Here is a 14,868-nt window from a genome sequence, read left to right as displayed (position 1 = left end):
AGAATTTAAATTAGTTTCATCAGTTGACAAAAATAATTTTAGCATCATTTCTATAAAGGCAGGTAGAAAAATTTGTTAAAGTCAACCTCAGTCAGAATGGTCTGAGTTCAAGTCCAGCTACTAACATGTATCTGCTCTGTGACCCTGAGCAAATCCTTTAACTTCTCAGTTTCCTAGCAATGCTTTAAGATTTTTTTAAATAATAGAGTAGTTGCATATCTGCATGGTAGCAGGAATTTCCCCAGTAGTAAGTTCAGACAGCAATGAAATCACTAGTACTGACCCAAACAAGATCTCTTGTGGTCAGGAGTAAGCTTTATGTAGTGGAAAAAGGAATGGACAGAGACTTGGGGTTGAGCCCTACCCCTGCTACTAACCTAGTGTGACCTTGGGCAAGGCCCTTTTATCTCTTAGCACCAAGTTTTCTCCTCTTTCTTAGATATCTCTAAGATTTCTTCCAGATGTAAAGTTTTCTAATTCTATGAAAATGTAGTATTTTTTAAAGAAGTAGGGGAAAAAAAGAAAAAAATAAATAAAAGAATGACTCTGGAAACCAAAATAAATTTCTCCTATAGTCAACTCATTTATGTTCACATAAATAATAATTCTCTACCATTTAAAAGCACCTCTTGGCTAATACTTTATTGTGTGTGTGTGTGTGTGTGTGTGTGTGTGTGTGTGTGTGTGTGTGTGTGTGACTCTATATTCTTTACTTTGTGTTCATTTATTGTTCCCTCTGATGAATGTATTTCATCCCCTGATATACTTTTGGGCTGCTGATTTAAATTATAATTCATGTTGAAATCACACACACACAAACACACATACACATCAAACTGTATTTGAGGTTTGATAATTATGAAGAATGCCAGCTGACATTTGGCGAATAGAAATTAATTTGTCATTGTGCTCAAGGCTGGCATTTACATAGCAGTTGGCCTGCTAAAGGATCTTCGAATACTTTGCAAACTTCATTTACATAGATACATTAAGGAAATATAGACATATCTAATGGAGTCAAATGCTTCATCTCTAAGAACTGGACCAGGGAAAGGTCATTAAAGCTATGTGACCATGAGCACAAGCTCCACATCATCTCTTTGCATTTTAGCTACCTCATCTATTTAGTAGAGTTAATTTAGAAGAGCTATTTTGAGGAATAAATAAATGAAGAAGCATTTATTATGCACTTACCATATATAAAAGCAAAGAAACTGATAGTAGTCCCTATTTCCAAAGAACTTACATTCTAATAGGAAAGAAAATATTTTAATAATGAAATAGCATCATAGAAATGTGAGCTATTATTAGTTTCTTCAAATATCCAAATTCATTTCTACTTTCAACCCTACTCATCTTTAGAACCCATAATAAATCTACTCTCACATGTCCACCATAGTGCTTCCTATGGAGCATCTTTTTTTTAAAAACAACTTAGAGAAATATAAATACTGAATACAAATTTCCCCATAAAAAAGTTGCACATAAGTAGAATAACTCATTAAAAAGAAGGCTTGATTTTTAATGTCTTTAGAATGATCCAAAGGCAAGATCCTAAGGGCTTTGGTTTGGTGTTTCCTAGTTGCTACATGGGATTGATAGGTTGATGAAGAAAAAAGAAAAAGTATATGTTACACATGTTTGAATTTAATCTGCATTATTATCTTTCCTCTGTAACTTTGTTAAGCCTACATAATCCACAAAAGATAATTCAAATCCTACTTTGTGGTGTTTCTGAAATGTAATTGCTCACTGAAAACTTAGCAACTAGTTCTCAAGAGCCCATAGAAGCTGCCTCCAGCACACCCTCTCTCAGCTTACAATGCATGTAGCCCTGCTAGGAAAGGCTCATGTAAAGTTCACTTTATAGAAGATTTCTAATTCTTTCTCAATAGGTTCAAGAGGCGCTGCTATAAAACTTGTCCTGAAAAGACCTACAGTGAAAACTTTGAATGTAGAGAGTGCAGCAAATACTGTGGGGACTGTGACCAACATGAGTGCTACTGGTGTGAAGAGGGCTTTTATCTTTTTGGTAAGTAGGGACTGGTCATGTAGAAATTGATTATGATACTTCCTGGTGTAAATCTAGGGGTGGAAGAATTGAGTTTAAGTCTCAATTCTCCTATTTAATATTTTGATCAAATCATTTAATCCTCATTTCTGTTCCTTTGTTCTATAGAACAAGAGGCCTTGGGCCAGATGACCACTAAGGTCCCTTTCAGTTCTATATCTGTGATTCAACTCATGCCTTGAATCTGGTTAGGAAAACAAAACAAAACAAAAACTTTTTTTATAGCCAACACTTTTTTTTTTCCTTAAGCAGGGTATTCATTTATTTATTATTCTTAAATGTCTTTATCCTGCTGGGTCTCTATAATGGCAATCATAGAAGGTCCATGAATATTCTTTCAAGACTCAGTCCTGCAGAAGGAATTCTCAAGAAACCTTGTAAAATGGCAATAGCATCCCACTAAATGGTGATTGCAAAGGCCCATTGATTTTGATGAAAGTTGTATGGGTCTTTCCATAGACAGGGTCTTTTCCATCAGATTCCTAATGGTCTAAGAGACTCATACTTGGGATGGGAGAGTTACACAGTGTTCTTCAATAGTGACCCCAGTGTGTAAGAAATGGATTTTTATTCCATTTTCTTATGGTCCAAAGGAGACAAAATTTCATCACACTGATCTAAGCTGCTCCATAGAATGTCAGCCCTTCATGGCTTTCTTTCCACATTCCCAGGTGGCATTTGTGTCAGAGAGTGTGGCCCTGGTTTCCTACAGTGACACTGAAAATGGAGAATGTGAGCCGTGTCACCAAACCTGCAAAACCTGCACAGGACTTGGCTGTGATAAGTGTAGCAGCTGCAAAGGAGATTTACAGCTGATGGAAGGGAAATGTGTGGATCCATCCAAGAGCCCAGGACAGGACACATTCGGGAGCGGTATGTACCTTTCAATGATGGAACAGCAGGGACCCATCTGCTTTTTTTTTTTAGGACCCTGCTCATCCCTCACTCTGGACAAAATAAGACTTCAGACAGAAGAGAACTGGGCAATGAACCAAAAGCTAAATGGTGAAAATCCAGGTTGGATAACTGCTGAGTACAATCTGGTATTTGCCAAAGGGATCTGTGGTCTGTGCTTAAAAGGGAATAACAAAGAAATTGATTGGGATCTCTACCTGGTGGCCTGATACCATGAGAAATCTACAAATATATTTTGCGTATAAGATCATATATCAAGAACAACAAATGAATTTAGAGGTCATCTAGTTCCTCATTTTATAGATGATAAAAACTGATGGACATGGAGGAACCATCCAATCCAATCCCTTCATTTTATAGATGAGCAAAGTTTAGAACGGGAGGTTCAATGATTTGCCCAAAGTCTGACATATATTAATCATCAAAGGCAGGGTTCAAACCCCAGTCTTCTAACTCTAAGCACCTTGCATTGGGCCAACAAATTTCATGGAAGTAGCCCAACTCTTTGAGGACCAGGTAATCAGGGATGTCAATAAAGTTACAATCAATTGTACCCATCCCCAAATCCAATATTCCTAACTGACACTTGCCAAATTCAGATTGAGATTTACTATTGATAGAGTTAAGCCTTCTGCAAGCCTTTCCTTTTGAGCAGGTGAGGTATTATCTAAAGTTACCCCATAGTTCCCAGGAGTATGAGATGGGGATCATTTAGTCCAACATCCTCATTTCTCAGAAGTCTTGAAAGCCCAAGATCCCACAAGAGATAAGTGACAGCATCCAGATCAGAACCTAAGCCTCCTGGCTCCAAATCCATTTTCGTGCATTATGCTTATCCCAGGAGAGCTACTAACAGTGCCCCCTAACCCATTTCATTGAAATTTGGAATTGTTCCTTTAAAACAAAAAGTGATCTTTTTCTAAGAATAGATACAGTTCAGTATGATACTCTAGTAGGGGAAAGGGAAAAAAAGGTTAGTTTTTAGGCTCTTCATCAGAGGCTTATGTAGGATTGAACACCTGGCTAGCCTGCAAGCCCTCCCTGTGATCTCACTGGTTAAGCCTATCACAAACAATGACCCATCCGGCTGGGAAAATCTGATTCGCATTCCACCCAGAGAGGCTTGTGAAATGAGAGATGTTCTCAGTTTGATTTCTAGGCAATGGTTCTTTAATGGGGTCATTTCAGTCCAGGAACAGCAGCTGAGGGAACAGATGAGTTTCCCAACAGCTTGCAGGAGTGATCTATCTAGGTCAGGATTAAGATGTCTTTCTGGATTCCAGAAAGGACGATTCCTATGTATGGTCTTCCCTACTACCATTCCCCACATGTGAGTAAAAGGTACAATGGGCCTGGGAGTTCTATGGTCCCATTGGCCAATGACTAAAGAGGACCTGGGGTGCCTTCTATGCCCATACCTATTTTGTAAATATAGCTAGGGAGAAATCAGTTTCGACTCTGGAGTGAGCTATCTTCAGTGAATTGTAGCTCGGCCCAAAATGCTGAAAATGAGTTTGTTTGGCATTCAGGCATTTAAAAGGAGGTGCAAGCCAGGGGGAAAAATGGTCTGGGTCTGTGTTTGTAGCTGAGAACATCTGTATTTTATCTGGCGTACCAGATGATGAAATGAAGCCAGGAGCCAGGAGACAGAGGAGGCTTGATTCACCAAGTGAGTACACATCCTTTCAACTGGACTACGCGTGTTGCAAGCTGGAATCAGGTCTTGATTGTTCTTCTTTGCTTAAGTACCACACCCAGCCCTCTCTAGTTTTCTCCCACCCAAAGTTAGATTGTTGTTTGTTTTTTTTTTTTGGGGGGGGGATGGATAGAGGGAAGGGAAAAGATGAGGGGAATTTGAGCATCTATGGGGTATGGTTCTAATCAGAACTGGATGAAATGACAGTGTTAATTCTCATGACCTATAAAAGAGATGAAACTAGTGGCCTGAAAGGTCTTTTTTGTTTGACATAAGACATACAAGCTATTTTTAAAAAAACAGGAGGAAAATGTTTATTCCCTAAATAAGGTAAGAACCTAGCTTAGCCTACAAACCACATTTCAGACATTGAGCTGGATATTTAATGGAAAATGCATCTAGTCTTTTCTCATAAAGTCTCAGGAGCATGTGGGCATCCATCTTTCCACTGTTTATTTTTTCTTTCAAAATAAAGTTAAAATTGCAATACAATAGCAGAGGTTACTCCAGAACAAGTCATGGTCTGTCACTCCTTGGAGATTAGAGGAGTCACCCTGAGTGAACTCAAAGAAACTGGAAATAGTCAAGAGGTAGCCCAGACAAATGACCTAGCGAATAAGGGAGGATATTAGCTGTCTAGGTATTATGAGCATACTCTTTGGATGGATTCGTGTGTAAAAGGTAAGAAAAAAAATCAACATATTCTTTCACTCATGCTGCACCCCAGTGGAAATAATTGGTTCATGCCTGCAATTGACAGCATAATTATTTAAAACAAGCAATCTTTAGAAAAATCAGCACATGTGATCAAACTCACCAATATTGAAATGGACTTTTAATCATATGGGTAATTGATGGGGGGGGGGCAATTATAAAAAGACAACAAAACAAAAAAACTCACTATTGGTATTCTCACTCAGGGTAGGGGAGAATGTTTGCCCCATTCCCTGGATTAGACCATTTATGACCATGGATTATGGGTTTCTATAGCCAACTCATTTAGCACCATGAGGTCACTATGCATTCATGTAGATTCCAGCCTCCCTTTCCAGAATTACTGCAAACTCCTCCCCTTCACCATCTTATTCCAACCACACTGGCCTCCTTACTGATCTCTAAACTCAGGTTTCTATTTATTACCTCTGAGACTTTGCACAGAATATACTGGAATGCTTGACGTAATTAGATAACCCTTCTTCCCCTCTCCTCTTAGCATTCCTATTTTCTTTAAAATTTCAAGTCTTGAGCCATCTTTTAAGAGAAAACTTCCTCTCTTATTAGTCTTCTCTCCTTCCTTCTCAAATGATCATGTATATATTTATCTGATTGTAAGAGTGCCCCACTCTTACCATAAATGCCATAAATGGCAGCTTCCTGCCATTTAATTTATATCTTTCTATTCTCTAATATGGGAGTCAGCATGGCAAGTGACTATAGATCTGGCTTTGGAACTTGAGTTCAAGTATTGCTTCTGACTCATATAGCTGTATGACCATGGGCCAGTTAATCACTTAGTCTCTCAGTACTCTAGGTAAGAGCTTCTTAAACTTTTCCACTCAAGACTGCTTTTTTCTCTGAGAAATTTTTACATGACTCTGGATAAATACATATACAAAATAGTTATACAAATCAAACATTTACTAATGATAAATCATGAAGAAATTTATTTTAAGATTATTTTGTCTACATATAATTTTACCATTTATTAAAGATGAAAGCAAATTTGCATACTACTAAGAAGGATGTACCTGTTTATTTTTATATAAAGCATTAAATCTTCAGGGAATATTTGATTCCTTTTACTATTGCCGAATTTTTCACATTGAGTACCACATTTGGGATCATGACCCACAGCTTAGGATTTACTCTAGGCCCCTAAATTGGGGATCTGAACCCCATGTGAGATCATATAACTGAATGTGGGGAGGTCATAAAATTGTGATTTATTATCAGTAAATATTTGATTTGTATGCCTACTTAATCTTTGTACTGGGGGTCATATAAAAATTTCTCAAGTAAAGAGTGGTAATGAGAGAGAAAAGTTTAGGAAGCACTCCTCTAGACAATTGCCTCACGCTATAAATTGCAGAAAAGGTGCTGATTTGAATTGGGGGCGGCAGTGCCTTCGTTGAGGAGCCCCAAGGGCAGCTAGATGGCACCTTAGACCTAGATTCAGGAATATTTGATTTCAAATTTGGTTCCAGGGACAGCTAGTTGATGTAATGGATAAAACATGGAGTAAAGAAGATTTCAGACACTTCTCCCAATTGCCTCCAAAAAAAAAAAGTATCTAGCACCAGATATTTACCAGCTATGTGACTCTGAGCAAGTAATTTAAATTCTGTCAGCCTCAGTTTTATCAACTATAAAATGGGGATAATTAACAGCGCCTACCACCCAAAGTTGTTATGAAGATCAAATGAAATAATACTTGTAAAATGTGTAACTGAGTGCCTAACACATCACTAGGCACTTAATAATTGTCTGTTTTCTTCCCCCATACCAATAAAATCACAGATTTATTCCCTATCCTCAAGTGCCTGGGATACGGCTTTATTTACACTTTAAAAATACTTCTGGATTTGAATTGTTGGATTATTCCTTCCAAAGGAGATGTAGTTTGTAAACTGGACCATATCAAGTCAAAAAAATTCTCAATATGCCATCCTTCTACTAGGTACTTTCTAGAAAAAGCAAGACATATTGTTGTTTCCCTCTTTCTTTTTTTCTTGTCTTTTCCTGTGCCCCTTCCTCTAAAATAGAAACAAAAAGTGTAGTTATGCAATTCACTTTGACAGTTATTAAATGCATTCTGTACATAAAGTACTGTGCTGAATCCTAGGAGTATAGATACACAGAGGTGGTAAAGATTCCTAAGCCCAAGTGTATAAATAGCTTCCAGGTCCTTCTATTCTATATAAATACAAACATAACCAAATACGCAGATCAAGGCCTCCCTCCCTGGTGACCCAAATCAAACACAAAGAAACCAGCTGTAAAAATGCTCAGGTGAGGCCACTGGCTTTGGAAGGAGAAGGTGGCTTCCTCTGGTTTCCTAAAGCCAGTGGTGGGAAGGGGAGTCATCTGACTGTTAAATCATTTGTATGCTGTTAAATGATTTACTGGTAAAGTTAGCAGGTTCACATTTCCCCTACACATATCCTAAAATTGTGGGTTTTTCCAGCACAAAATAAAACCATATTCCCAGATGGTTCAAATTGGACTAGTCATAGCATAGAACCCAAAGAAGTTGAATTATAATTTTTTGTCCTTGACTACATCCTAACAATTTACCACCAGCCTTGTCCCAGCCATGAAATCCCTATATTAAACAACAGAGTTCTCAGAGCAGGGAGTTTCCATGCCAACCATGGAAGGTCAAAATCCTATGTTTTCAGAGTCTACATCATGGGATCATAGATTTAGAAGGCAAAGGGATATTAGAGATCATCAAGTCCTACCTCTCATTTTATGGACAAGGAAGACCAGAAAGGCCTTACCTAGGGTCATACAGCTAGCAAATGTCTAAGTAAGGATTGTTCCCCTGGTCTTCCTGATTTTACTATATCAAATTGCCTCGAGAATGAGAAAGAAAAGTTCATTTGAATTTGGTAACAATATCTAGAAAGACTTTTGGTGGTAGGAGGTGGGGGGGTAGAAGGAGAGGACTATTTGCAAGCTTAATTCTAGTATTTATTTTTATTTTTTGCTAAATCCTGAATGTTTAAAAGCTTTAATAGTATTAATGGATTAAAACTACATTCAGACTTTTTTTAAGAACTTTTACATATAAAGTACATTGCAAACTTTATGGATGATAGAGTGTTGGGCTTGGAATCAGTAAGACTTATCTTCCTGAATTCAAATCTGACCTCAGATGCTTACTAGCTGTGTGACTCTGAGCAAGTCGCTTAATTCTCTGTGTCTTAGTTTCTTCATCTATAAAATTATCTGGAGAAGGAAATAACAAACTTCTCCACCATCTTTGCCAAAAAACCCTCCAAATAGGGTCTGACTAACAAATTCCTGGACCTTAGACCAAAAACAAAGAATAGTCTTTATGACAATCTGCATTGTCCCAAAGAACATTAATTTTTTTAGATAACTTTAACAAACATCATCAGACTGTAAACCTAGTGCTACATATTTACTATGAAATAGTAACTGCCTATTTTCCCTTTATTGTTCCTCCAATTTATCCCAATTATATACCATAATAGAAAGTCCAAGCCCTGAGAAGTGTTGTCCTGGCCCAACAGATGGGCATCTCAAGGAAGCAAAAAGTATCTGAAGTCAGCCTAGGAATATAGACAAGCAAAACTCAAATCCTGGAAGCAGCCAACACATACTACCAATAAGAATGTCTAGCAGCAGGGTAGGAGTTCATCTTGACTTAAGAAACCATCTTTCCTAAAAGGCCATCTTTGGTCAAGAAATTGGCCAAACTGTGGCTAGAATGGAGTGGATGGGATTCCTTCCCCCCAAAACTGTATTCTATCACAAGGGGATGTGACCATCTCTTATCTCGCATTCCCCAAAATCTAATCTCTTTTTGTGAGTATAAGGTGTATATTCTGGTTAAACTGCCCTTTTTACCACCACTCTGACACCCACTTCCCCTTCCCCCACTGCTCACCCAAATGTTTAAAAAAACACTTCCTTATAATATTGATAAAGACAAGAATCAAAGAGAATAGTAAAAAGAAAATCTAGAGCCCAACATTAATAGTGGGAAAAAGAATGACGGAAGGGAAGAGAAGACGAATGAGACTCAAGAGAAATTAAATATAGATGGAAGGGAGGGGACATCAACCAATGGGAAAAAAAAAAATTCCCCAACAGAAACAGCCCCTAAATAAATAACAGTAGAGATTTGTGCAAACCAGAAAGGAAATGTCCTGACCTTGGAGTTTTTTAAAAACAGAATTAAGATTCATCTATTTCAAATCATTTTGGTGTGATCTTGGCTGAAGGCAGGGGATTGAACTAAATAGTTTCATTTCTCAGAGACCTTTCTTATTCTATGAGTCCTTGGAAAATAAGAAAAAATGGGGACATGATGATTAAGGTCCAGAAATAAATATAAAGCAATGAACTTGACAAAATTAAGCCCTTAATCTCATTTTTTAAATGAAAAAGACAATCTTTTTTACATTTAGTGCTCTAAATGGTCAAAATCCTTAGCTAGACTGAACTGGATAAATTCTTTTGGAACCATTGGAGCCTCAAATGTTGGTGCATATTTCCCTCTGGTGGACATTTGGGTATATTGCAGTTTTAAACGAGCGCTGGAAAATGACAATTTTAAGTTGTCACTGATAGCAGAGATAAATAAACAATACTGATCTGTCAATAAGTCTGTCTTTCATAATGGAAAGGAAAACAAATGAGCGGGAAGAAATGAATTTGAGACCCAGTTAATTGAAATTAAGCAATCCTTGAAATAATTCATAGACAAGTCAGGCAAGGATCCTTTGGGATCATTCTTGACCAATTCTGAGTGCCTTATCAGCCCTTCAGCCTTTCAATCTCAACTTGAAAACACAATAACCATTTCAACATTTCTTTTTCCTTCTTCCCAGCCTTTTGGTGAACAATGGTTTACACTGATAATGGGAGAGAGCCCTGTCTACCTGAAAGCCTTGCTTGCTATTTAACTTCTCACTTCAATTTAACCAGAATTTATTAAATGGCCAATGTGTAAAAAATACTGAAGGAAGTTTAAATAAGGGTCAATGCAAAGTATTCCTTGCAGAGAGGTCCATTCATTTTTTACTGTCTCCTGTGCTTTGCAAACAGTAAACACTTAATAAGTGTTTATTAGAAAATACTCATTAAATATATATCAAATTGAATTGAATCTAATTTCAAATTCAGTTCAATTCTATCCAATTCAACACACATAAATATCCCCATAAAGCTTATGTTCCATTAGGAGGATGATAACCAAACATAAATAATTATAATATACAACAGTTTGTAAAGAAATAATAAAATTAAAGCAGCTGTATATATGTATATATATATGTATGTATGTATATATTTCCTGAGTAAGATCATACAAGATTTCCTGGATGAGATAGCAATTGAATTGGGATTTAATAAATTTAATAAATGAGTAGGAATTTCACAAGGGTATTCCAGGCAGAAGAACAGTATGAAAACAGTAGAAATGGTTATGTGCAGTGTTAGGAGACAGAGAGTAGACCAGCTGATTGAATTGTCCAATATATAGAGGAGAGTAAATGAGCTAAGGCTAAAAAGGTAGGACGGGTTATATATGGAGCAATATATTGTCATTTTAAAAAAGCAAATATAATTTTAAAGGACCAAGATAGTAATAAAACTAATCCAAAAATAGAATGGCTTAATTTTCTGAGGAAATGAACTCCCTAGTACTGAAATTGTTCAAGTATATGCTGTATGACCATTCAGACATACTATAAAAAGATGTCATGGTCCTCTTCTAGAATGAAGGACAAACAAAAGGTTTGGAGAATGGACTAAATAACCCCTGTGATCCCTTTCAACTTTAGGACTCTAGTCCTCATGTACTGGGAGTATATATACTCAGTATGTGTACTCCCAGTACCAACAGGAATAGCCCAATAGCCTTGTGGAAGGGGCCCATAGTTGGCACTGATGTTGGCACTATTTATTTCCATGTGAAAACTTTTCAAAATAGCAAAGATCATTCTAATAACCAAGAAAACAGGACCATTGCTAGTTCCATTGCCTTCACAAAAAAATAGGCTGATGATTTTTTTAAAAAAACCTTTATCCAAAAAGAATATTTTCTCTGGTCTTGATAAAGATGAAAGAATTGCTGTAGCTTATCTTAGAAAAACTGTTACCAGTGCCATGAACACAACAACAGCCTATTTTAGGACTCCTATATCAAACCACCCCACAATGCTGGCAACACCACTGGCCTCATGCTATTCTAAATCACCAACAAGGCTACTACTGTTGCTCTTACTTTTGACTTACATGAGAAGGTTGATTCCAAAGGGAATATATTGAACTTAGACTTTGGAGGTGATACTTTCAGTGTCTCCATCAGGACCACTGGCTAGGGGAAGCATCTTTGAAGTCACATCTATAGCAGATAATTCACTTGAATGGAGAGGATTTTAAATGAACAGAGGAAATGTACTTATTAAGTGCCAAGCACTAATTAGAATAAGCATTAGAGATACAAATACAAAAGTGAGAAAGACCATATTCAAGGACATTATATTTAAAGGGAAAGACAATACATATAGAGAAGTGATGATCCACCATTGCTGCAGAGCCCAAACTCAAACAGAATAAAAACATCAGTGAGAACAAAAGAGCCATTTTCCACTTTTATACTGCATACCTTTCCAGGTTAATATTGAGATTAACTGTTTAAACTTTCATTCCCTGTGTCTGCACTGAAAGCTGAATGAAGCCTTTTTTTGAAAAACTGTACATTGTGTGAAAGGCCCTAAGAGATAAAATGGATAAGACTCAGATCCATGACACAATTTTGATCGGTAGGTCCATTCTTATTCCCAAAAAAACTTTTTCAGGACTTAATTGAAAGGAACTAAATAAGAATATTTAAAGGTATCTTTTCTGAAACTACTACTGAATAGCTCATGTAAATGCAGTAGTCAGTAAGTCAATAAACATTTATTAAGTGCCTACTGTGTGCCAAGAACAGTGCTAAAAGTTGAGGATGTAAAGAAAGACAAGACAGACAATGTTCTCAAGGAATTCATCATCTTTTGGGAAAGATACTGAAAGTATCATCTCCAAAGTCAAAGTTCAACAAATTCCCTTTAGCACCAACCTTCTTATCTAATTCCGACAGCTACATACAAGCAAACTATATATAGTATGAAAAGAAAATAATTAATAGAAGGATAGCACTAGTATTAAGGGAGGTCAGAAAAGGCTCTCTATAGAAGGGAGGGACTGGTTATTTGGGGTTTAAATGAAGCCATGTAAACCAATAGACAGAGATGAAGAAGGAGAGTATTCCAGGTGTGGATGGCAGCCAGAGAACATTCTCAGAGCTGAACCAGAGGGTCTTGTATCACTGGATTTGAATCAATATGTGTGTAGGAGTCAAGGGAAAGGGGATAACATAAAAGAAGATTGGAAAGGTAGGAAGGAGTCAATTTATGAAATAGAAGACTATATTTGATCCTGGAGATAGTAGGAAGCACTGGAGTTTATTGACTAGGAGGATGCCATGATAGAACCTGAAGATCATGCTGATAGTAAAATGGATGATGGACTAGAGTAGGGGAAATTCATAATCAAAGCATTCAAATCTGGAACAAAGACTGAGTACAAGGGAAATTTGAAAATCACCTTAGAGCTTCTATATAATTCTGGACTTTATATATACCTGTGACATAGCAACAACCAAAGGAACAGCAATAGTAACTATCATTTATAGAGTTCTTTAATATCCACATAGCTTTATACATGTTATCTCATTTGATTCTCACAATAATCTTGTGAGATAAGTACTATTATTATACCCCCATTTTACAATTGAGGAAATTGAGGCTATAAGAGATGAAACAACTTGTCAGGGGTTCCACAGCTAAATATTTGAGGCAAGATTTGAACACAGGATTATCCTGATTCACTGTTCACTGAATACCTTAGAGTAAAAAAAACTGGATTCAAATCCTACTTTTAACATATACTATTTCTTTGACCCTAGACAAGTTCCTTAACCAATCAGCATTCAATCATAGGCAAATATCCAAGACTATTATTTATCAAAAAGGTGCCAACTTGCATCAATAGAGGTCTTTTTCATTTGAAGGTTACCCATTCCATTGAAATCTCTCTTTAATACAATGACCAGCCATCATTTTAGAGGATCCAGAGAGGTTATACATTCAGTACACCAATTAGATAGGTAGATAGAGATATGTGTGTATATATACACATATGTAGGCATATATACCTAAATACACATACATGTATATATGTATACATTCATACCCATACTCATACACATATATACACATACATATATATTTTCTATTGATACATTATGTAGCAATAATATATACGGATTATATATATGCAGAAATATACATACACATACATATAACATAACCAATGTGAGAATTTGTTTTGTTTGATTGGTATATGTTAGAAATGTTTTTTTTTTAATTTGGGGAGATGGAATTTTAAAATTTTAACTGAGAGAATATAAATGCTTATTAATCAAAAAATAATAATAAATTGAAGAAATGATAGATTTAATTCCTGTTTCTATTCCTATCCCAAATGCCAGAATGAGGGAATAGAGGGAGAAAAGTGAACATGTACTGTAAATAAATTGAAATGTGATCTTTTTTTTCCAGGAGAATTAAAACCTGTTTGAAATTGGCATAATGATGAAAAAAAAAATCTATAATTATACTCATAAGAGATTAATTAATTTATTTTTCCCCTGCCCTTCTTATAGGTAACTTGCAAAAACATCAACTTTGTGATCCTTCTTGTAAAACCTGTAATGGATCAGCCACTCTGTGCACTTCCTGTCATAAAGGTTAGTCATGCCTTTGAAAAGAGTTTGACAGCAGAAGACAATTCCTGTAGTTTGCATTGTTCCAGGAAGTCAAAATCTTATAATATTCAAATACCTCCATTTTGGGCTTTAAAATGCTTATGTAGGTTTTTGAACCAGAGCCCTAAAAACTTAAAATCATATCATCTTAAGGATTTTAAATCATAAAAGGGACCTTGGGAAGTATTTGCTACCCTTAGGAAGTATTTGCTACAAATCTGCTACAACTTTCCCAGTATTGCTAGTAGTCAGGAATCAAAACCAGATCTTTTAATTCTTAATCCAGAGCTCTTTCCACTATTGAAAGCTGTTTTCCTAAACTGGCACCTCTTAAATAATCCAATTTTTCTCCTCACCCACTTTAATGATTCTATGACTGATTCAACTAGCTGTTGAGCAGCTAACTAAGTAGATAGGAAATAAATTCTAGGCTATGCCACTAAATATTGTGGCTTTAGAAAAATCATTCTATGTGTCTAGTCTACTTCTTCTTCTGTAAAATTAAAAATTAATAGTTTATTCTTCTGGGCATGGCTTGGTTCTCTCAGCATTCCTTAAAATAAAAATGCCAGTTCATACTCCTTGGCTTGTCCATTTAGAAGTCATCTCATAGACTGA

The 14,868-nt window shown here is 36.3% G+C and overlaps 1 protein-coding gene across 1 annotated transcript in view; it reads left to right on the top strand.

Moving 5' to 3' along the window:
- The window catches only part of PCSK5 (proprotein convertase subtilisin/kexin type 5), a 626,478-nt gene that overhangs the window by 572,766 nt on the left and 38,844 nt on the right, over window positions 1-14,868 (top strand). The window contains 4 exon segments of the mRNA XM_074281408.1: window positions 1,896-2,032; window positions 2,743-2,777; window positions 2,779-2,944; window positions 14,149-14,232. Coding sequence (XP_074137509.1) covers window positions 1,896-2,032; window positions 2,743-2,777; window positions 2,779-2,944; window positions 14,149-14,232 — 422 coding nt within the window.

Source organism: Sminthopsis crassicaudata, chromosome 1 (genome assembly GCF_048593235.1).
Source record: "Sminthopsis crassicaudata isolate SCR6 chromosome 1, ASM4859323v1, whole genome shotgun sequence".
In the NCBI taxonomy this organism is placed as follows: domain Eukaryota; kingdom Metazoa; phylum Chordata; class Mammalia; order Dasyuromorphia; family Dasyuridae; genus Sminthopsis; species Sminthopsis crassicaudata.
This window is presented reverse-complemented; position numbering and strand designations above follow the sequence as displayed.